General features: G+C 46.4%; 1 protein-coding gene across 1 annotated transcript; it reads right to left on the minus strand.

Moving 5' to 3' along the window:
- Positions 1-21,346: 21,346 nt before the first annotated feature.
- Positions 21,347-22,544, minus strand: LOC136518634 (copper transporter 6-like). Its single transcript, XM_066512308.1, has one exon. It carries the CDS (start codon positions 22,208-22,210, stop codon positions 21,707-21,709), a length of 504 nt encoding a protein of 167 aa, XP_066368405.1. The 5' UTR covers positions 22,211-22,544; the 3' UTR covers positions 21,347-21,706.
- Between the last annotated feature and the right edge of the window lie 1,445 nt (positions 22,545-23,989).

Genomic DNA, 23,989 nt, shown 5'->3' on the forward strand with positions numbered 1-23,989 from the left:
TCGAGGTTGCTGTTTGCAGATCGACGAAACAATGCACGTCTATATATACTCATCATTCTGCAGGTCAGGTGGTGCATTGCGGAGTCAGTCGATCGCTTGGAAGCAAAGCCAAGGCATGGTGTCGTGGGTAAAAGCCTAAAAGGGGAATGGGAAATGTGGGCGACCGGCAACACACAACCAATGAGTGTTTCCTGAATGATGCCAAGGCTTGAAGCTTCCGTTTATCTCTGAATCCCAGACTTTGCTTCCAAGCATGCATGCCGGATTGCCGGGTGCAGAGATCGAGAGCATGCAGATGCTTGTTGTTTGGCCGCAAAGTTCAGAGAGAGAGCCAGAGAGGAGGGAATCTCAGTCTCTGTGACTCTCAAGTCTGAACCGGGCAACCGGCCAACCTATTCAGAGAAAGAAACGCATGCGTGCATCTCGCTCAGGTCTGGACTCTGAAGCTTGAACTGAACTGAGCTGAGCTGAAGGAACACCACTGTACGTGGAACCAACAACCGCAAGTCCGCGACCCTGATGGATGGATGAGCTATGTTTGTCAGTGGTCTCGAGTCCTTTACGTTACAGGCTAGTGGTTCCTGTCTCTGCTAGCTCAACATGGCACACATCTGAGGTTGTGGCTTCTAGGATGTCTGTGTGCATTGCAGTTGCAGGCCACCAGAGGATTATCGACATGTTTCTGTTTCGGAAAGGAACACGCTATCGATCGATCTATCTGTTGGACCACGCTTCTTGCTTGCTACATGGAGTGAAACAGGTGCATCTGACCCATCATACTGCTTCATGTGCACAGGCCATGGCATGCTTATATGTGCTCTTGCCATTTTTTTTATTTTTAACACTTCTTATAAACTAATTTTAAATCTAACACTGTTTTAATTTTTTTTTTCCAAAACTAACATTTTTGCCCGCGCCTATTTCCCTGGCGCGGCGAAACGCCTATGTCGCGCCATGCATGGTGGCGCGGCGAGAGGGATGACGTGGCGACGACCGAGGCGCTGACCGGTGACGTGGCAGGGTCTGCCGCGCCACCAATCTTGGCGCGGCGGTGACGCGCCACGCATCATGGCGTGGCATTGACGCGGCACCGCCCAGGGCACGGCAGAGCCGGCTAAAGGCCCGCGGCCCAGTCCCGCCGCGCCATGCCCTGCCCACCGCACACACGCCCGCGCCTGCCCGCCTGCCCGCACGCGGCCGAGCCGCGCCCGCGCGAGCCTACCAGCTGCCGTGCCTTGCCGTGGCCACACGCTGCCCGCCGCGCCACGCACGACGGCGCGCCACTCCCGCCGCGAACGCCGGCGCGCCACCCCCCCTCCGGCCGCCCGCCGCGTCCTCTGACCACGCACGGCTGCTGCCCGCTGCGCCCGCCACCGCCCTCACTGTCGTGTTGTACACCGCTCCCAACTGCCGCACGCTCTTCTCTCTATCATGTGTCCACCCGCTGCCACCGCGAGGACGAGCGCTGTGGTAGGAATCTTTGCTCCATTTGCAAAGAACCTGGTTACAAAGCTAGCAGGCATAGAAGACGAGGGCAGCAGGTCCATACATAGAAGTTGCTTATTTTTCTAGTGAAGTTGTTTAATATGTCTGTTAATGTTACTTTGAATATATACATGTGCTTTCATATTGTGTTCCTATTGCATAACAAGTAGTTCAAATTTTACAACCATACATAATGTTAATTTGAATATTGTTAATTTGAATACTCTAACCCTTTGTTTATCAATTTGTAACAGGATGGTCCCTCCCACGCAGCACTAGTTGTACCCCTTCTTGAGGTGGAGTACGACGACCCCCACCGAGCACACTTCTTAACTGACACCGACGCAGAGGTGCCCTTGCCCCCTTTGAGGCCCCGCACGCACACTGGGGCGCACCAGTGGGACGAGGGTTACATGCCGTACATACGGCGTGCCAGCTTCCTCAAGCTTGTCCGTGTTGTCAACTACGGTCTTCCGCCCTTTAACCCAGCACTACTTACTGCAGCTGTAGACAAGTGCGAGTGTCTTTATTGTACATAAACATTCTTATAATAAATTTGAGGTAACAAACTTTCGTTCTATTCTTATAACAGATGGAGGCCTAAAACCCACACGTTCCACCTACCTTACGGCGAGATGACCTTGACCATGCAGGACGTGAAGGCTATTTTTGGGCTTCAGTTGGGGGACATCCAGTGACAGGTATAGTTGGCGATGATCACTGGAGGGAGCCGGTGGCTCAGTTCACTGGCTTTCTTCCACCGGACGATGAGGTTTTCAAGAAAAATAAGTGAGCAATTCAAGCCTATTTAATACTTGCATTGCTTTCCTGCAGCCATCGGGTTTCATTTTCTTTGGTGAATTTCAGGAAAAGTTCTGGTGTTTCGTTGTCGTGGATCACAGAGCGCTTTGATTACTTGGACCCAAGGCTGATGAGGCTCCGATCAATAGGTTTGCTAGAGTGTGGCTCTGACACTTCCTTGGTGCTTTCCTATTCCCAGACGCCTCGAGAAACACCATCAGCTGGATTTTTCTTGACATACTACGCCAGCTGTGGGATAACATAGCGATGTACAGCTAGCGCAGCGCTGGCATGGACGTATCGACAGCTATGCGTTGCCTGCCGTCGCACCTCAGGGTATGCGAACCTTGCGGGTTGCTCCTACCTACTCTAGGTTTGGTGTTGGGAACAATGGCCCATTAGGAGGCCCCTTGTTACTGGTTTCCCTATAAGTACTTCAGTTCGCTATATTCTTCAAGGCAGTTACATATGATGAAATTATTAATGGCTAATTGATTATCGTGTTCAATGCAGCGTTGGAACGGGCAAGATACACTACCTATAGCTCTGTATATCTGGACATAAGTAGAGTTAGTTAGAGGGAATGCGAAGGCGCAAGTACAGGAAGTACACGGACTGTCTCGACGTCCTGACACAGCACCAGGCTATGCTCTCTTTACTATCATACATGCGTCTTGGTCGATGTATACTATATCACAACTTAACTCAATTACGAAATGTTCAGGTGCATTGGTGTCCTTGGGATGCTCCGGAGCTCCAGGACTATCTGAGTCCTGTCACTAGGGATGAGTCAAACGAGTATCACTGCAACGTCTCTCTTATTTTCTTCCACGTGGTCGAGATTCACTTGCCCATTAGGGTTTGCAGGCAGTTTGGAAGAATGACAGGCTACCCTCCACCGCTTTACTCCACCAACCAAGAATTGCATGGATGCGTTATCGATTAATAACAAAGCTACAATTCAGAGGTGTGTATGGTACAACTAGCAATCATTTTGTTGCAGGTATAACCGCAGGAAGAGGTACAAGACCAAGGATTGGCGCGTGACACACAACACGTACATCTAGTTGTGGCAGACCAGGGACCGACAGCTGGTCGATGTGGGTCCCCCACATAACCAGCACACCTTTGATGAGTACCTACGGTGGCTTCACAGGTCTATGAGGACATATATCAAGCCCACGTACACTGAGGAGGAGATTGACGAGGACGACGAGGAAGATGTGATCGAAGATGTGTATGACGTTGCCACTAGGGATGACACACAACTGCAGAGAGCCCCGCTTCAAAGATACGTGGTAAGATACTCGAATGGTACAATTTGTTATACATTTGGTATTAAGTATGTGTACTAAAACTGTCCAACCGTGTTTCTGTACCCAGGCAATACAATTGTCTAGGCTGTCCAACGAAGCAGCGTTTTGGTTTCATGAGTCTAGAGGGCAGGGGCCAGGCATTCTCGAGGCTTTTATGGAGGTAAACATAAACTTGTTCGTTCCAAAAATATTTCTTTAGTGTATATGGGTTTGGGAAATACACTAACTTTAACGTCTATTCATGCAAAAGGTGAAGCGGAGCTGCAGGAAGCTAGCTCAGAAGTTGAGCTGCTTGGACACTCCTTGGGTGGAACCCGATTACCCAGCGCGGTCGAGTGCCACGTCTTCTGGCTCTTTGAGGACACCAGCCGGATCTTCTCAACCAGTGACAGGTGCCACTTCCGTTGTGCGTATACCACCACATTATAGCGCTGGGAAGGACCCTACAAACGAGGACGACGAGGACAACGATGACAACGATGACCCCCCGGGCTTCCGCATACAGCACCACCAGTGGGACCCTTGGCAGCAGGACGAGATCGGCATATCTCAGCTAGGTGGTGCCCCGCTTGGTACCCAAGGAACCTCACAGATAGTAACAAAGATAGTTTCTTTAAATACGTAGGCTCAATGAACTAACGATCATAAAGATTATAAGTAATCATGCATATCATATACTTGCAGGGTACGAGCCGTAAGCACCGGCAATGCGACCACACCGACGTTTGCTACACTCCCAATGTGTTGCCTACAAATCCGAAGGGACAGAGGCGTCCGAGGGATCCTTTCACTCTTGAGATTAGTTGGTTATGCCGAACGAATATTATTGTCCGAAACTTGCAGACTCACGAACCAATGAAAATGTTATGTGGCAACTTGTCAACTTGCGCACGAACTCTATTTATTTGCTTTATATTCGTTTCAATGTGTCGCGACAGCACTTGTAGTTGTTTACAGCACCGACAGCCGCTCCTGTTCAATTGCAAATGAGGTTGGACGGCTTCTGTCTACGCCCAGGTCCTGCCGCGCCGTGGGCCTTGGCGTGTCAGTGCCGCGCCGTGGGCTATGGCGTGGCAGAACCTAGGCTTAGGGTTACGTGCCAAACGTGACTCATGAAAAAAGAACGCTGGAGTAAAGTGATAACATTATTGTTATTTTACATTGAACTGATGCTAATAACATAAATTACACGCTACTATTTTTAAATTGGAAGTCGTTCACCGCGTTAAGGCAGACAGAGGGAGGGCGGCTCGCGAGCGATATTTATCTAGGACTGCCATGCCGTGAGGGATGGCACGGCGGCGCCGCGCCAAGATCGGTGGCACGACAGACCCTGCCACGTCATCGGTCAGCGCCACGTCATCCCTCTCGCCGCGCCAACATGCATGACGCGGCACAGGCGTTTCGCCACGCTAGGAAATAGGCGCAGGCAAAAGTGGTAGTTAAAAAAAATAAAACAGTGTTAAATTTAAAATTAGTTTACAAATGGTGTTAAAAAAATCGCTCTCGCAGAGTTGCCGTTGCAGGCCATACTAATAAAGTCAGCACTGACGTATGTATACCTTTTCTTGCTAGTGGAGCACGTGCAGTACGTTCAAGACACTCTCGTGCCCCCCCCCCCCCCCCCCCCCCCCCCCCCCCCAACCCCACACACACACACACAAAAAAAAAAGACTTGATGTTCATGAGACGGTTAGATTTGAAAGTCCACATATATAACCCATGCATGCATGAGTCACAGCTAACAGAAAATAAGTACAACTGTACACGTAAGATCCAAGTACGGAATCCACTCGACCGATAATGCATTTACTGCATATCCATTATTATATAACAGTCGTCCTAATAAACTCCTGGGTAAGAAGCGATCGAATCGAATAATTAAGATCTAGCAGTATCATCATGCATCCTGGAAATTGGATTTGACAGCAGCGATCTTCCTCTGCCGCCGCGTCGGCCTCAAGTTACTGAAGTTACGCTTGCTCAACTCTGCGATCTCGTGCCTGATCATGGCCGCCGCGTGAGGCAGCACGTACATGTGTGTGTCGTCGTCGTCGAGCCTCTCCATGATGAACCTCTCGGATTCAGGCATGGATTCGTTCAGCATGACGATGAACTCCGCCATGGACGATGTACGGAACAAACAAACAAGAACAGAGGATGAATTGGATCAGACAATGCAAAGCAAGAGTGTGGATTAGTACTACTTTTAGAAACACTGATGTATATCCATGGAGGTTTTTGAAGGCAAGATGAAGTTTCTGCTCACCAAATGAAATCTGCAGATACCACTATGCCGCTGTGTGCCTGAATACATAAGGAGTGCCTCCCTTTCTTTTTCTTTTTCTTTTTCTTTTTTGTTTCTTTTGTACTTTGACTTGCCAAGGATATACATCAGTGTTTGAGCTGTTCCAAACTTGCAATGACAAACTTAAAGTGCAATTATTTTCTGGATCACATGGTTCCACCAAGTTCTTAGAGCTGTACCATATGTGCGCACATACTGATGTATATTATTAAAAATATAGGGGAAAGATAGATGTATAGATTTGTTAATTGCAAGTGTGCCGTGGAGGCTGCTGAAGCTGCGGAGGAAGTCTCCATGCACTCCCAGTGATGAGGTAGCAGATCTGGATTCTGGGAGTGGGCAGTGGATGATAAATAAGCATTTGTGCAACACATGCATGCTCCAGATCTCCCACATGCATATGCTGGCTGCCCCAGTTTTATTTATGCCTTTGTGCACTTCTTTTCAGTGGTGCATCTGAATCTGTGTACTTGAAATGGCCGATGCTGATGCTGATTTGTTGTGAGAGAAAAACACTGTTATTTTACTGAAACGGTACGGCTCATAAGTTCAAGCGAACAGGGTCTGGGTTAGGAATTGTGCACATAGAAATTGGATCTCTGTTACAGACTACAGTGGCAGGGCCACCCTCCAATGCTGGCACCACATCTTGGGATCAATCCCCTGTCGATGTTTTACCACCGATAGCCTGCCACGGGGATACCCGAGGCAGTATGTTCGGGCTTTAGCGTATGCGGAACTCGACGGTGAACACAAGAGACAGTCGATTTATCCTGGTTCAGGCCCTCGATCGTGGATCAAGTAATAACCCTACGTCCAGTCGACGTTGGCATTTGCGTTGGATTGATTGTGAAGTGTTGTGTTGTACAATTGTTGTTCTCTCTCCAGGAGTCCTGCCCTCCTTTATATAGTCAGGAGGCCAGAGTCTTAGTCGGTTTACAATGAGAGTTCCTAGTAGGATTACTGAATAGTACTACTACTAAGATTACAAGGGAAGAATCCTAGTTAGACTAGATCTTCTCTCTCCCTTACGGGGTATCTTGTGGGTCCCGTATCGACAAGCCCCCGAGCACTTCATGGTTGAGCTCTGAAAGTCTCGTTTTGCTCCTTCAGGTCTTGATGAGTAGGAACAAACGTCATCCGAGTGCTTTCTGGAGTGAAACCTTGTAGCGCTTCTTGGGATCTTCGAGTGGTGAGTGCTTTTTGAAGAAAAAGTACATCCATCTAGTTGTAGGCCCGAGCCTCTTGCTATTTGGAACAAGGAGCTGGAGGATCTTGTCTTGAAGTTGCTCTGATTGTTCGTTGAAGTTTTATCAAAAAGAACTCGAATATGGCTCGTTCTGGGTTCTTTTTGTCGTAATGTCTTGAAGTGGTCTGCGTTGAGGAAGTCTTTTGGTAAAGCGCACTCACTGAGTGTAGCCCCCGAGCCTCTTGCTATTTGGAACAAAAAGTTGGAGGGTCTTGGATCTTTATGTTGTTTGAAAATTTGTGTTCTGAAGTAGTCCCTGAGACTTGGATTATGTCATCATCCGAGTAGTTTTGCGGTCTCTTTCCGAAGCAGCCCTTTAGTCTTGGATTAAACCATCGTCCGAGTAGTTTCGCGGCATGCAGCATCCGAGCGTATATCCGTGTTGTTTTGTTCGGGAAGAACTCGGATGCGAGGTCTTGGCGTATTCTTTGATAGTCTGCTGTTGTCAGATGTAGTTGTATGGTGGTGGTTGAGTGTAAATGCATTTTGTTCACGGGTTGTACCGTACTGGTATATTCTTCCGAATATGCTTGTCTTTGAGTACTGTTCCCTCTCGCCTGAGTCTTCCATTATTGAGTCCTGTCTTTTCACTGTGTCCTTGTTTAGGCTTATTTCGTGGGTACTCCTAGTCCATGTGCGCCGCTCCTTTGATCTATAAATACTCTCCCGGAGTGCTTGTTTTCATCCATTGAACATTCTGTTGAAACCTTCATGGTCATGAACATGGTAGTTTGTGAAGTAGAGCAGCCCCTAGGCATATTTTGTAGTTCTTTTGCGTCTTGTCGTAGTTGGAGGAAGTCTTGTGATGTGGGCTTCGTTTCTTCATCTTACAGTTCTGGGTTGATTCTCGTCGCCTGTCCTGAGACTGTCCGGTGCAGATCAACACCATATCCAGCATCACATCGGTCTTGGGTAGACAGATGCCCGCCGGCCTTCTCTGCTCCATGTTGTCCTGCCGTGCTGCCGATTTCTGCCTTGGATGCACTGCGTCCGTCCTTTGAAGAAAACAGTGTAGCTGATGGCGGTTTGTCCTTCCGAGTAGCAATTTGGGACACGTAGTCGTTCCAGAGCCTAGCCGTGTCCGTGTTCCTCTTTGCTACTTTGCTTTTCATGGTACCGAGTTCGTTGGGTCTTGTAAGATTTGTAATCTTTTATTTTTGAAGCCGCTTGTAATGGAACGAATCTTGTCTTCTGAGTTGTCTTTTACTTTTCTGCTGTGATCCCTATCGTTCATGAGATTACCGAGTTCTTTCTTAAATAATCGGGTTCCTTTGTTCCTTGCGAGGTAGCACTTTCTTTCTTCTTGGTTTGATGGGTTGTTCTTGTAGCGATCTGATAACCCTGTCGTGGTGCTGGACGGATAAGTCTGAAATCTGCCCGTTGGTTTGTACCGTTGTGTGGATTTGTGCCCTCCGTTGTTTTAGCTTTTATCTTCCTTTCCTTTGCTGCCCAGCTCTTGCCTTTAAACCCTAGCTTTTAGAAATCTGCCGCCGTCATCGTCGCCGTCACCCGAGCACCACCATCCTAGCTTCATCTTTTTTGCTTCTATCTTCCTTCTTCTGGTTCTCATCGGTGCTTCCTTTTATCAATTTTCAGTGTTTCGTCTTCTCTCATTTCTTCATTGACTTCTTCTCAGCCTTCCACTGTGCCATCGAGTTCCGAGCCTCAGGACTCACAACATACTGTTGATGAAGTTGCTGCGGGGGCTTCAGAGCTACCTGGCGAAGTTGCAGACTTGGCCGCCCCGGAGGTGACTGTAGCCGTCGCGTCGGGTCCTTCTGAGGGATTGGCTCCGGCTTCCCTGGAGGTTGCTTTGGTCGTTCCTTCTTCACCCCAGCCGGCCTCTCCTTCCCCTTCTCTTGCTTCCGGCGGTCCCTCTTTTACCGGTGACGTGGTGCAATAGTTCGATGCCACCCATTGGCTATCGGAGCTGACCGCAGCCTGGGGGAGCTTGTCGACCCTCGCGACTTCTTTTGGTGAAAAGCTCCATGTAAGTTTTACTGCCAGTCCTCCTTTGCATGCTCGTTTTTCTTCTGTCCTTACGCCTTGTTTCTCTTTGTCTCTTTTTGCTCAGTCTTTCTCTCGTGATCATTCTGGCTTCTTTTTCTCATCTGAAAATGAGAGAAAGTTGTCTTTTGAGGTGAACGCTCTGAAAGCCGATCTTGACCTCCTCCAGGCCGAGTTGGAGATAGAGCGTCAAATGCACCAAAAGGAGGAGAAGACCCTTCGTGCCCGGGTAGTACAGATGGAGAAGCAGAGGGATGTCGCGGTGGAGTCTGCGAAGAATGAATGCAAAGGTGCCGCGGGTTCTGCTTGTTTCTTCTTGTATTTTGACTTCTTTTTTCGCTGACTTGTTTTTTGGTGTCTTGTCTAGTTCTCTGAGTTGAAAAGCAGAAGCTCTCGGAGAGTATCGATGAAATGAAGGCTCTTGTCCGCTCTAGTCATAACAGGGCTGAGGAGGTAATTACTCATGCTGAGGAAGAACTTGCCCTTGCTAAGCTGATTAGGCGTGGAGCTGATAGAGATCTTGTGCAGGCCCAAAAAACTATTGAAGGCTTGTCTGGGAAGCTAGCGACGGCTACTGAAAATTGGAACGTTTTGTGGAAATCTTTTCGTTCAGTAGCTGATGTTCTCCAGACTCCAGCAGATGACGGGCAATCTTGGGCTCAGTTCATTCCTCAGATTCCGACTCGTTTCCAAGAGTTCGCGAAGAAGTGTGCTCAAGTATGTACCAAGAATGTGATGGCCCAGGTCCAGGTCCTTGCTCTAGAGGTGCCTCTGTCCAAGATAGCAGAGGAAGCTGATAGCCAAGAATACCTTGATGCCGTTGAGAGGATGGAGCCTAAGGTCGAAGGTTTAGCCAGTAGGGTTGTAGACAATCTTAATATTGATATTTTCCTTCCTGATGACAATGCCTGATCCAATTGACCAGCCTCTTGTAATATTACACTCCTCTTCAAATGGAGATTCTTTATTTTTGTTGATGTATTCCTTGCCCAGGTGTGGTCGGAGTTACTTGACTTGCTGAGTACTTTGTCCCCATTTCATCTCTGCCCTGTAAAGAACTCTGTGCGTTATCCTGACGAAATCCCTCGATTTATCGGGTACTTTTCTTTTCTTCCTTTTTTGTGATCCGTCGAGTGCTTTGTCCGCGCTATGATTTGTTAGATGTAGATCTTTGTGTTGACAACCTTTCGTCTGCGCTATGTAAAAACAACTTGGCATAAAATGTTGCCTTGACAAACTTCGGCATCCGAGTGCTTTCTTGAGTGGCGCTTGTGCTTTTCTGAGGAAAAAAGTATTCGTATCCGGATGTAGCCCCCGAGCCTCTTGCTTTTCGGAATGAAGAGCTGGAGGGTCTTTTCGGGATGCTCAAGCATATTTTCAGCCATTTTGCTTTTTGTTTCGGGTGTTAGCTTTTAGCTACCCTCATCGGCAGGCTCAAGCGTTTTTTCAGCTATTTTGCTCTCGGCCGGGATGCTCAGGCATGTTTTCAGTCATTTTGCTTTTTGTTTCGGGTGTTAGCTTTTAGCTACCCTCATCGGCGGGCTCAAGCGTTTTTTCAGCTATTTTGCTCTCGGCCGGGATGCTCAGGCATGTTTTCAGCCATTTTGCTTTTTGTTTCGGGTGTTAGCTTTTAGCTACCCTCATCGGCGGGCTCAAGCATTTTTTCAGCTATTTTGCTCTTGGCCGGGATGCTCAGGCATGTTTTCAGCCATTTTGCTTTTTGTTTCGGGTGTTAGCTTTTAGCTACCCTCATCGGCGGGCTCAAGCGTCTTTTCAGCTATTTTGCTCTCGGCCGGGATGCTCAGGCATGTTTTCAGCCATTTTGCTTTTTGTTTCATGAAAACAACTCGTTGAAAGTCATGACAAGACATGTTGTGGATGAATATCATATTTATTGATCATGAATATAAACTAATACACATGTTGTCGAGGAATATTGTCCTTTGTCAATTGTGAACGTTGGTCCCTTGTGGCTTGCATATCTATTTTTTCTTGAGTTGTTTTTACGCGTAGAATCTTCTTAGCTGGCTGATGTGCCATGTATTGTTGACTTCTCTTCCATCTTCAGTTATTAACTTGTATGTGCCTGGTCCGTTGACTTTTGTGATAATGAACGGACCTTCCCATGGACTAAGTAGCTTATGTCGCCCGTCAGTTTTTTGTATCCTTCTTAGCACTAAGTCTCCGACTTGTAATGATCGAGGATGGGTACTCTTGTTGTAGTGTCGTCTTAAACCTTGTAGGTATCTGGCTGATTGGAGGGTAGCATTTACTCTGACTTCTTCTGAGCTGTCGAGTTCTAATCTTCTTGTGTGTTCTGCTTCTCCTTCATCATATTGTTCTATCTTTGGTGATGTCCAGATCAAATCGGCAAGCAGTACGGCTTCTGGTCTGTAAACTAGGAAGAAGGGTGAGTAGCATGTTGCTCTACTTATTTGAGTTCGTAGCCCCCATACTACTTTAGGTAATTCTTCAATCCATTTGGACCCATAGTCCACTAGTTCTTCGTATAGCCTTGGTTTTAATCCGGCTAGTATGAGTCCATTAGCCCTTTCTACTTGTCCGTTGGCTTCTGGATGTGCAACAGATGCATAGTCTATATTGAAACCACAGTCTTGTGCCTAGCTTTTGAATTCTGTAGCTGTGAAGGGGGAGCCTAGATCTGTGATGATTCGATTGGGCATGCCGAAGCGGTGCATAATGTCTTGGATGAACTCGACTGCTTTGGCTACGCTGTATTTTGCGAGTGGTTTGTATTCAATCCACTTGGTGAACTTGTCGATTGCTACAAAGATGTACTCGAAGCCACCTTTTGCTTTCTTCAGAGGTCCTACTTGATCCAGCCCCCAGCAGGAAAAAGGCCAAGCGGGTGGGATACAGATAAGATTGTGAGCTAGCACATGGGCTTGTCTTGCAAACATTTAGCAACCTTTGCATTTTCTGACAAGTTCTTCTGCGTCTTTCAAATCTGTTGGCCAGTAAAATCCGGTGCGAAATGCTTTGCCAACCAGTGTTCTTGAAGCGGCATGATTTCCACAGCAACCTGAGTGTATTTCGTCTAGGATCTCTTTGCCTTCTTCAAATGAGACACATTTTAGGAGTACTCCTGATGATGCTGCTCTTCTGTAAAGTCTATCTCCTACTAGAACGTAGTTTTTGCTTCTGCGAACAACTTGGGTGGCATCTGCTTTATCTGCTGGCAATTTATTTTCTTTGATATAGTCGATGAAAACTTGGCTCCATGAAGTGTTGATTACCAAGATCTGAACGCCTTTAGCCTGAATTTCAGGGGTTGTCTCACCGGGTTGTTTGATAGAGGGAACTGATAGCTCTTCTATGAATACGCCGGGTGGAACCTTCGCTCTGTCTGATCCAAGCTTGGCGAGGACATCTGCTGCAATGTTGGAATCACGCAGGACGTGTAGAATTTCTAATCCTTGGAAATGTTTTTCAAGTTTCCGTATTTCAGCACAGTAAGCACCCATGTTTTCTTTGGTGCAATCCCAATCTTTGTTGACTTGGTTGATGACTACTGCTGAATCGTCGTATACGAGTAATCTCTTTATTCCAAGGGTAATTGCCACTCGTAGCCCATTGATGAGGGCTTCATATTCTGCTTCGTTATTTGTAGCTTGCCATAATATCTGAAGGACGTACTTGAGTTGTTTTCCTTTTGGAGAAATGAGGAGAACGCCTGCACTGGCTCCGCCTAGTTTGAGTGACCCGTCAAAGTACATCTTCCAGTGGTCAAGGATTGTATCTGATAAAGGCTGTTGAATCTCTGTCCACTCGGCCACAAAATTGGCAAGGGCTTGAGATTTGATTGCTTTCCGTGGGGTGAAATCGATGTTTAGAGCTCCGAGTTCAACTGCCCACTTTGATATGCATCCCGTCGCATCTCTGTTGTGTAAGATGTCTCTGAGCGGGAAGTCTGTCACCACTATGATCTGGTGGCTTTCAAAATAGTGGCGAAGCTTGCGTGAAGTGATTAATAGGGCGTAGAGTAGTTTTTGTACATGCGGGTACTGTATTTTTGATTCAGATAATACTTCGCTGATGTAGTATACGGGCCATTGTACTTTATACACGTGTCCTTCTTCTTCTCTTTCTACGACTATTGCCATGCTGACCACAGCAGTAGTCGCCGCAATGTATAGTATCATATCTTCGTCTTTCCTTGGGGGTGTGAGAATTGGTGAGGATGTGAGGTGTGCTTTAAGTTTCTTGAAAGCTTCGTTGGCTTCTTTTGTTCACTCAAATTTGTTTGTCTTCTTTAGTAGTTTAAAGAAAGGTAACCCCTTTTCGCCGAGTCTTGATATGAAATGGTTTAGGGCCGCCATGCATCCTGTTAGTTTTTGCACATCTTTGATACTTCTAGGTGGGCCCATTTCTATTATAGCTCGAATTTGCTTGGTGCTGGCTTCAATCCCGCGCTGACTGACCAAAAATCCGAGTAGTTGTCCTGAGGGAACTCCGAATACACATTTATTTGGGTTCAACTTCCATCTCCATCTCTTCAAGTTTTCGAAGGTTTGCTTTAAATCCCCAATCAGAGTGCCTGGGTTCTTTGTTTTCACTACTACATCATCCACGTATGCCTCCACATTTTCACCGATTTGATCCCCAAGGCAAGTTTGGATAGCTCTTTGGTATGTGGCGCCAGCGTTCTTTAGTCCAAACGACATGGTCTTGTAACAGTAAGCACCGAACGGAGTAATGAAAGACGTCCTGCTCTGGTCTTGTTCTTTCAATGCGATCTGGTGGTACCCTGAATAGCAATCGAGAAAGGATAATAGTGCAGACCTTGCTGTTGAGTCGACTATCTGGTCAATGCGTGGTAGCCCGAACGGATCTTTTGGGCAATGTTTGTTGAGATCTGTGTAGTTGACGCACATGCGCCACTCGTCCGTGTTCTTCTTCTGCATAAGGACCGGGTTTGCTAGCCAGTCTGGATAAAGGATTTCTCTGATGAATCCGGCTACCATCAGTTTTGTGATTTCCTTTTTAATCGCTGCCTTTTTGTCAGGTGAGAATCGTCGTAGCCGTTGCTTTACAGGCTTGGAGCTTTCATTAACATCAATTCTATGCTCAGCCAACTCTCTTGGGACACCTGGCATGTCGGCCGGCTTCCAAGCAAAAATATCTTTGTTGTCCCGAAGAAAGTTGGTGAGCGCGAGTTTCTATTTTGCCGAGAGGTGAGCACTGATGGTTGCTGTCTTGGAGGTATCACCAGTACCCAAGTCGATCTGCTTGACGTCGGCTTCTTTTGGTGGCGTGATGATGCTGGGCTTTTTAGCCGGTATTTCTAATTCTTCTTGGCTCATCTCTACAGCAATTGTGGCTATTTCTTTTCTACTTTGGTCATCTTGTGCTCTGGCTGCAATCTGGATTGCTTGAACATCGCAGTCAAAAGCGCGTTTCAAGTCACTTCGGAGGGAAAGTACTCCATTAGGTCCTGGCATCTTGAGCAGCAAATACGGGTAATGCGGTATCGCCATGAATTTTGCTAGTGCCGGTCGTCCGAGAATTGCGTGGTATGATGACTCAAAGTCCGCCACCTCAAATTTGATGAATTCTGTATGGTAGTTTGAGGGTGTTCCAAAAGTGACTGGTAGAGTAATTTGTCCGAGCGGCATGGCTGCTTTGCCGGGTACTATTCCGTAAAAAGGTGTGCTTGTTGGTGTGATCATCCCGGCGAGTTGTAGTCCCATCTTCCTTAGTGTTTCTAAAAAGATGATGTTGAGTCCGGCTCCCCCGTCGATTAATACTTTGGTGACAGTCATACCAGCAATAGTTGGATCTAGAACCAGTGGATAATGGCCTACATTTCTCACGCTAGTCCATTGGTCTTCTCTGGTACATTGGATAGGATACTGTGACCAATTGAGATATCTTGGTGTAGCCGGTTCTGCTGTCATGATAGTCCGTAGTGCTAGTTTTTCTTGATGTTTGCTTCTGCAATCTGGAGCCTCTGAGAAGATCACTGCTACCGTTCCCCTGGGTTTTTGGAATCCTTTGTCCTCGTGGTTGTCTTCATCTTTTTTCTGATTGTCCTCTTTGGTGTTCTCCTTACTATCTTTTCTTGTGTATCGATCATTAAAAGTGTAGCAATTTCCGATGGTGTGTCTCCCATTGGGGTGCAATGGGCAACGTATGTTTTCAATGTCATCATATCTTCTGGGTTTGGAAAACTTCTTTGATTTGTCGGCCATTGCCACAGTATTGTCTGGTCTACGTTTTCTTTCTTGATGTCTGCTATTTCGATGATTTTGTTTGTCCGGGTTGTCCTGGTTGCTTCTATCCGGGAACCTCTCTCGTGTTTTTTCTTCTGCAGTAATCATCTTTTCTACTGTTCGTCTGAATTCTTCATTGTTTCTTGGATTTTCTTTGCAGAAGTCTTGAAATTGCCACCTAGCCATGATTCCGTGAGAGAAAGCTTCAATTACTTCTCGTTCGGTGATGTCATGCACTTGAGCTAGTAGTTCGCCGAATCATCGATAGTAATTTCTGAGACTTTCGCCTCCCTTTTGCTTGAGTCCTTTTAGTTCTGCATGAGTGATTGGGTGTGTAATGATTCCTGTGAAATTTTCACAAAAAGCTCTTTGCAAGTCCTCCCAATTTCTGATGGATCCTAGATTTAATTTATCGAACCATTAGAGGGGCATAGTTTCTAGTGCCATGGGAAAGAATAGGGTTTTGATATCATCGTCTCCTCCGGCTAGTTCAATTGATTGTGAATATATTCTGAGCTATTGTCTTGGTTCAGTTTTGCCATCATACTTGGAGTGGTTAGACGGTTTGAACTTGTGAGGTAATCGTACTGATGCGAGCCTGTTCGCGAAATAGGGGAATCTGTCGTGCGTTCCGGCTTCTTTGAATTCGGATTCGGCACCTCCTTCTGGCCAACTGTTGTTTTGATGGGAATAATTCTGTGAGGATGTCTGAATAGGCACCCTACTCCTGGTCTTTCTTGGTTGTTCAAATTGGTGGCCTTGATTATGTTCCTTCCTACTTTCTCCATTATGGCTTCCACCTGGCCCAAGTCTTTCGAAAGCGGACTTCCTTTGATTTTGATCTTCTTTCCTGTGGATTGTTGATCTAGCGGGTAGTCTCGATTGGGCTCTCTCTTCATGCGTTCTTGGGATCGTCGACCGGAGCAAGTCCTGGAGCTGTTCATACTTCTCTCCAGGATGTGAAGTTGCCCTGAGTTCTTCTAATGCTTCTCGAATCTTATCGTAAGGCGTATTTGTCGTGCGTCTTTCTTTGACTTCTCGTTGTGATTTTCTTCTGTCGTATTCAGCCAAATCTGACTCGTATCTGATCCAGGCTTCCCTGCGCTGCCTAGCACGGTGTTGGCGCCCTTGCTTCGACTTGTTTTTCCTTTCTCTAGCTTGTTTCTAACTCTCGGTTTCTCCATCGTAGCCCTGGGCAAAGGGTGATATGTTGGATTCTGATTCATCTGATGACCTGACATCGGGTGCTTCTAGGGGATTTAATGGTGACCGAGGACGTCGAACTATGAGTACTTCCCGTGCGTGAGCCGCTCTATTATTGGTGTTAGTTTTTATACAGCCAGAGTTGCTGATGACTTCAGTAGATGCCTCAATGTCGTAGATCGAGTCTCCTTCTTGGTAAGGTAGAATAGCTGTTGTTGTGCCGACTAGTTGGGTTCCGCTATCTTCAGGAACGGAACCTGGCCAGTGGATGATACAGTCTTGCGATGTTATCGTTAGCACGAGGCCCTCCTGGGCTCCTGTCAGTGGTATCCCAAGCATTGGATTGAAAGATCTTTCGAACTATCCCTGATAAGATGTTGCCATGTTTAGGAGTCCAAGTGGAGGAAGATCCGACTTCTTGAAGGGATTCTGCGCGTACTCCGAGTTGTATTCTTGATAGGTCAAGGCCGCGTTCTTAAGTCCCATTAGAAAAGAACTCGGTTTCCCGAAAGGACTCAGATAAGACTCCAACTCAAATGCGGAGCTCGAATTCGAGTCGGATGCATAAAGCTGCGGAACCTGAGTTGAATCAGACACTATGAGCTGCGCGAATCCTCCGGAGATTTGATCTGTCGTGGTCGTCGGAATAGAATCGTCTTCATGGTATTTCGAATCTTCGAGGAGACGACTTTGGAGCTTGCCATTGTTGTCCGCCTCGCAGATCCATGAGCCGAAGATGAAAGTGGATCCCGTTGAGAAGATCATGTTGTTGAGGTCCGTCGAGCTCTCGGATGCAAATTCGCCGAAAGCCCCTACCTGGCGCGCCAGCTGTCGATGTTTTACCACCGATAGCCTGCCACGGGGATACCCGAGGCAGTATGTTCGGGCTTCAGCGTATGCGGAACTCGACGGTGAACGCAAGAGACAGTCGATTTATCCTGGTTCAGGCCCTCGATCGTGGATCGAGTAATAACCCTACGTCCAGTCGGCGTTAGCCTTTGCGTTGGATTGATTGTGAAGTGTTGTGTTGTACAATTGTTGTTCTCTCTCCAGGAGCACTGCCCTCCTTTATATAGTCAGGAGGCCAGAGTCCTAGTCGGTTTACAATGAGAGTTCCTAGTAGGATTACTAAATAGTACTACTACTATGATTACAAGGGAAGAATCCTAGTTAGACTAGATCTTCTCTCTCCCTTGCGGGATATCCTGTGGGTCCCGTATCGACATCCCCTTCATATATGGAGGAAGGAGAGGATGCGGAGACTTGTGGACCACTGGAGCTGGTTTGGGGGGCTTTAAATAAACAAGCAGCATCAGGAGAGGTGAGTCCATGACTTACAATACTAACAAAAGATTACAGAGCTGTTTGGTTGGAGTCCTCTGATCTCCTAGCCTAGTCAGCAATCTCAGTCCCAGGTCTCCAAATTTGGACGCCTCGGATTCATGTCTGGATCAGGCAGTTTTGGCTGGGCTCAAACCAATCAGGCCCTAACCCAACCAGCTTTTGTCAAGCTCCAAATTGTTACTACAAGGTACTCCTATCCTAGTGAGTGTTTTCCCTCTACTATGAGATTATGGCATAATACTTGCATAAGCAGAGTGTTGAGATATGATAAATTGCACATCTCTATATCTCTAAAGGTTCATGTTGAATGATGATTGTATGTTAATGCGCCCCCACAAACAAAGCCTCTTTATGGATATGGTGCATGCATCAAACCAATAAGGAAAGAGGATACACATGCATGCCCAGATGGCCATGAAAACAACAAGCAGCACCCCTCTTGCACTGCATTGCAGTGCATGCTGTTGCTGTCCTCTCATTTTCACACGACAGCTAGTACTAGCTACAAAGACTGCACCGACATCGATCAGCGCAAATCAAGGAGGAGCAATGAACTGAAATGGATACAAACAAACAAGAGAAACTAACACAACAGAAAATTCAATACCAAAATCACCATGCTGACTGGTTGCTAATGATCCATCCACGGACACACGTATATAGAACTACTACTCTGTAGCTGGCTACAAAATAACTTATTCTGTAGCTACTTTGAGTTACGATAATTACTATGTTAATTTACGAGATTATAGTAACTCCATACTAAGTGGTTTACTATAACGTTATGCTAAATATTTCCATGTGTTATAGTAACTCAACTATCGTAAATATGTATTGACATTATCGTAAATTAATATATAAAATTATCGTAAATGGAGGTGGCTACCGAATATAGGGAGAGTATATTCAGTAGCCAGCTACAAAATAAGTTATTTCGTAGCCACCTCCATTTACGATAATTTTATATACTAATTTACGATAATGTCAATACATATTTATGATAGTTGAGTTACTATAAACATGGGGATATTTACCATAACGTTATCGTAAACCACTTAGTAAGGAGTTACTATAATCTCATAAATTAACATAGTAATTATCGTAACTCAAAGTGGCTACAGAATAAGTTATATATATACACACACACAGAAAGGCTAATGATCAACCGGTTGATTTGTTGGTTGTTATCAACTGTTTTTTGGGCCGTGCGATGCGGAAGTGTCGGCCTCCCCCGCCTGCGATCATGCTGGCGCGTACATGCGTGCGATACGTCCCTATGCATGCGTCCGCTCGGCTTCAGCGTCAAGCAAGCAATCATGCCGGTGCCTCTGTCCCTGCCTGACACACGAACGCGAGCACGGAACACCCTGCAACAATCTCTCATCTCTCACCACCTTGTGTGGATTTTGTTTTTTTTTAATTTCTGAAGAATTTCTGAATAATTTGATATATATTTCTCCGATGTCTGGAATTCATAGAAATAATTTGTTAATCTTTTTAAAAATTTTGGTATATATTTGTATTATTCCTAAATTACATTACTCTTTCCAATAAATTACACGAAAGAAATCATTGTAAATATAGCTATAAGACAGTGTAAATATAACTATAAGACAGTGTAAGTGTATGAGAAAAAATTGGTTGATGGAAGGGGCTAACACAACCGGTTGTTATCTAGACATTTCCTTAATTTATGCTGGGCTGGGTATTCGAATCCAACAACGTAACGAAACGAATCCGAGGAGGAAACGATTTTGTTGCTGCTTTCCATGCTTGTCTACTACTGTACCGCCATTGCTGCTATTCGGCCCAGTCTCCGGGCCCAATTCCGAATGCTGTTTCTTTCTTGTTAGAAGATCCATTCATAAATACAGGGACGCAATTTCTGCTGGAAAACAAATATAGTCTCTGGACTATATTAGTTAAATTAAATATTCTTATTTAGGTCCCAAACAATAAACTATAGACCTAAGTTCCTAAAATATTTATAAGTATCTTATATTAATTGCAGGCCAAGGTAGTAACGTCACAACCCTTTAGCTTACGTGTGAAACCCATATACGTGGCCACGTGGGTACCACGCTCGTGATTATAAAAACGGTCACTAAACTTGTACATAATTTTTATTGAGGTTCTCAAACTATATAATCACTGATCTCGATCCTTATTAATAATCTATATTAAAGTATTCTATTCTAGGTCCAAAGCAACAATCTAGTGCTGGAAGGACGTGCTTTGCTCTATCGATCGGTCGCCACGTTGCAGCAACAAGAGGACCGGTATCACGTCCAGGCTCATCGGGCCGTTATAATCGTCATAATGGGCACATACTAGCTACTTGCTTTGTTCCAATTACAACTCAAATCAGTTTTGTTTTGGTTTTTCAGAAAGACACTCAAAGAGTGACTCATATCTGATATATATTAAAGGAAAAAAGCTAGTACTGATGATGGATAACTTGACACAAAACGACCTCTAGAAAATAAGAGTACATCGAAGGCCAAAATGGTAATCTTCTTCCTTTGATCGTCGCTAGAGATTGAAAAACGCACTGAAATGGCAGCAAAGAAAAGGGATACCTGCAAACACCCTCGCCATACAAGGCTTTGAAGACCGCAAAATACACTCGCCGCTGCCAACGAGATCTAGTATCCACTGAAAGAACATCGTTTGGAGAAACTCTCTAAGAAACGCAAGCTTACAATCATTCACCATTGGAACATAGTGTTGGAGATACCAGACCTTGCAATATAACATACAAAGAAAGAGGTCGAAATCACCATATCGAAAGCCAACAAATTGTTTCCGTTGATAAAACACACCAACTAGCAAGATCTGAACAGAACCAATAGATGTAACAGAGCGAACTCTTACTCCGACGCTTGTTTCGGCGTCGACGAGATAGGGAGAGACCTGCCATCGTTGCCACCACCCCGTTGATGACGCCAGAGACCGAACCCTAGATGAACAAAGACCAACAAAATCTAAATCCACAAAGAGATCAGGTCCCGCTCCTCTAGTCACTGGTGAGATCGTCATAGAGAGAGGGAGAGGGAGGGGGACTGAAGCGGTGGAGGGGGGAGAAGGGCGACGTCGGCTGGTTCGCTTGAGCGCTCTGTAGACTTTATTTTTACTATATACTAATAAGCTTCCAAAATCATGAGATCCTAAATCGGTTTTGTTTTAAGTTAAACTTCTATGACTTTGATTAAGTTTTTGAAAACAAAATATGTTAACATCTGCATATTCAATGAATGCACAACCAAGACGTATTTTTAAGAAAAACTTAATAGAATAAATTTGATATTATAAATGTTGGTGTATTTTCTATAATAATGTGAGTTTACGTAAGAAAAGTTTGTTAAATAGAGAGATTAATAAATAAGTAAATCAAATCGATCTTCCGGAGACTGATCACCGGGGACTACTCAAAGCACTACAGCAAGTCGTCACTGGTCAATTTTGCTTAGAAAGGTCCATTGTGTGTTATGTAACAATACAACAACATCCATCCATAGTGTATAAGACACAAAAAGAAAAGGACATGGATTCGTTATCTACCAAAAAGGAAAAAAAGAGAAGAAGACATGACAATAATATCGTACGGCCTGTTCGAATCAGCCGTAGACTACGGTGCAAATCAATAAACCAATGGGCATGTTCCAATAGGCCTTACGCTATAATCACCCCATTGGTTTATTTATTATCTCCAGCCGTACACGATGGATACAACCATTTGTTTATTGATTTGCACCGTAATCTAGGCCTTGGCGGCGTCATCCGAGGGAGGGATCACTCGGTCGCGGCCACGGCCGGCGCCGGCGCCGGCGCCATGTCCAGCCTCCATCTCCTCCGCCCTGCTGGCCCAGCTCCGGGTGAGGAGGAAGCCGAGCGCGTGGCCAGCCACGGCGGCGAGGAGCACGCCGCCGTTGTACGACATGACGGCGAGCATCAGGAGGTAGGCCGCGCCCATCCGCGCCGCGTGGACCGCCGTCAGCAGCAGCGCTGGGACGACGGCGCCGCGGCGGCGCCAGCGGTGGGCGACGTGGGCGGAGACCGCGTGGAGCGCCTCGGCGAGCGCGGCGAGGGCGAGCACGAAGAGGAGGGAGAGCAGGTACGACCCGAGGCCCCGCGCACCGGGCCAGCCCGGGAACAGCACCACCGCGCGGTCGCCCCAGAACAGGGACGACGACATCGCCTGCATGGAAGCCGCTGGCGCGTGGCCGTCGCCGTGGAGTGGCGGTGTCGTCGTCGGCCGCGCCATCTCCGTCGCGATCGATTATCGGTCCCTTCTTCTCTTCACCGCTGGATCTTCTTAGCTTAGGATGAGTTTGGTGGGGTGGGCGGGTGGCTAGCTAAGCGATGGATGGGCCTTGTCACTCTCAGTCTCAGTCTAGAGCTCAGCAGGGAGCTAGCTAGGGTGGGAGGCTTCTCTCTGAAAGCTTCTTCTTCCTCGGCTCCCTCTGCTCTGCTGCCGGCCGGCCGGTTTTATATTTTTCCTCTGGGATTGGGATTGGTTCATCACTCAGGTAGAGAGAGTCAACGTACGCGGTACGCGAAAGCCGCGGGCGCCATGCCCGTTGGCTAGACACCACCAGCTCTGCCCACGGAGTCTCTGGGTGTGGGGGGGTTCCATACGTTACGCGGAGCTGAGTACGTAGCTGACACTGAAACAAAGCTTAATTTCTTTGGACCAAAGACCTTGTCAGTTGTCACCCCACTACTAGCTTTTTATTATTTGATTGAAAGATTAAACATATACTATATGGTAGTAGTACTGCTGCTGGGATTACCAGGTCACACCACACGCCAACAGACCAGACCAACAGAAACCCCTCAGAACAAAACACTGACTACCGAACAAGAGATGCCGCCGTTCCCTCCCAAACTGTCTCTCTCACCCAGCTCCAAAGTTTCTTTTTTTTTCATTCTCTTTTTCCCTTCCAGAACGGTGAAAAGGAAGAATGTTTTGATTTGTGTACGTACATTGTTTTTACTATATATTTAGACATAGTGTATATCAATTGTGTAACAAAAACTGTGTCTGAAAAAAGCTACAACGTTCTGTAATTTAAAATAGAGGGGGTACGTGGGAATGAGTACAGGAAACACGCATGTTTGGTTGGAGGTAACTGAAAGGAGGCCACGAGAGTTTTGAGATAGAAGTTTAAAAATCTTTCATTTATTTTGTGGGAGCGAGAGTGGGAATTGGGAAAGAGAATGTAAGCTTGGAGGGCCAACTCCAACCAATCAGCGAGTGAGCGAGCATCCCCAGTGCGTCGGCTTGCAAGCGAGCGCTCCAGTAGCGCGCCCGTGCCGCCCCGGACGTCGCACGCGCCACCAGCCGCTTCCCACATGCATTCCATGTACAATACCCCGATCTACTTTTTGAAACATCCAAATGTAATAGTTGCAACATATAAAAAAAAAGACAGATGAAACACTTGAAACATGCGTCTGAAATACTTGCAAAACACCTGAAAAACACTTGAACCATTACAAATATATGCAACATCCAGATGAAACACTTGCAACGGACATATGAAACACCTAAAACACTTGAAACATATGCTTGCAACATGCATGTACATGCAACATCCAAAATCTACTTTTGTAACATCCAGATGAAAACATTGCAACTATGTCTGATACGGATGAAACATTTGGAACATACAATTGAAACATACATGCATAGCCATTACAATATGTGCAACATCCCAATCTACTTTTGCAACACCGATACGAAACACTTACAACATAACTCTGAAACATCTGAGACACCTGAAATATATGTTTGCAACATGTGCTTTCAGCGCAACATCTCCTTGTTGCTTGGGAATGGAGGCTCGTTGGCTTGTGGAGTTCACCGGTGTAGAGCTAGCCGCTCCGATGGAGAAGGCCTTGACGGGTCTAGGAGGGTTGCGCTGCCCCCGGCGAGCGGCTGCGCTGCCCTCGTGATAGGGTGCAGGTGGTGCCCTCGGCGAGCGACACCCGTGGTGGAGGCGGCAGCAGCGGTCGACCAGGTGCGGCCTCGCACGAGGCA

Source organism: Miscanthus floridulus, chromosome 17 (genome assembly GCF_019320115.1).
Source record: "Miscanthus floridulus cultivar M001 chromosome 17, ASM1932011v1, whole genome shotgun sequence".
NCBI lineage: Eukaryota > Viridiplantae > Streptophyta > Magnoliopsida > Poales > Poaceae > Miscanthus > Miscanthus floridulus.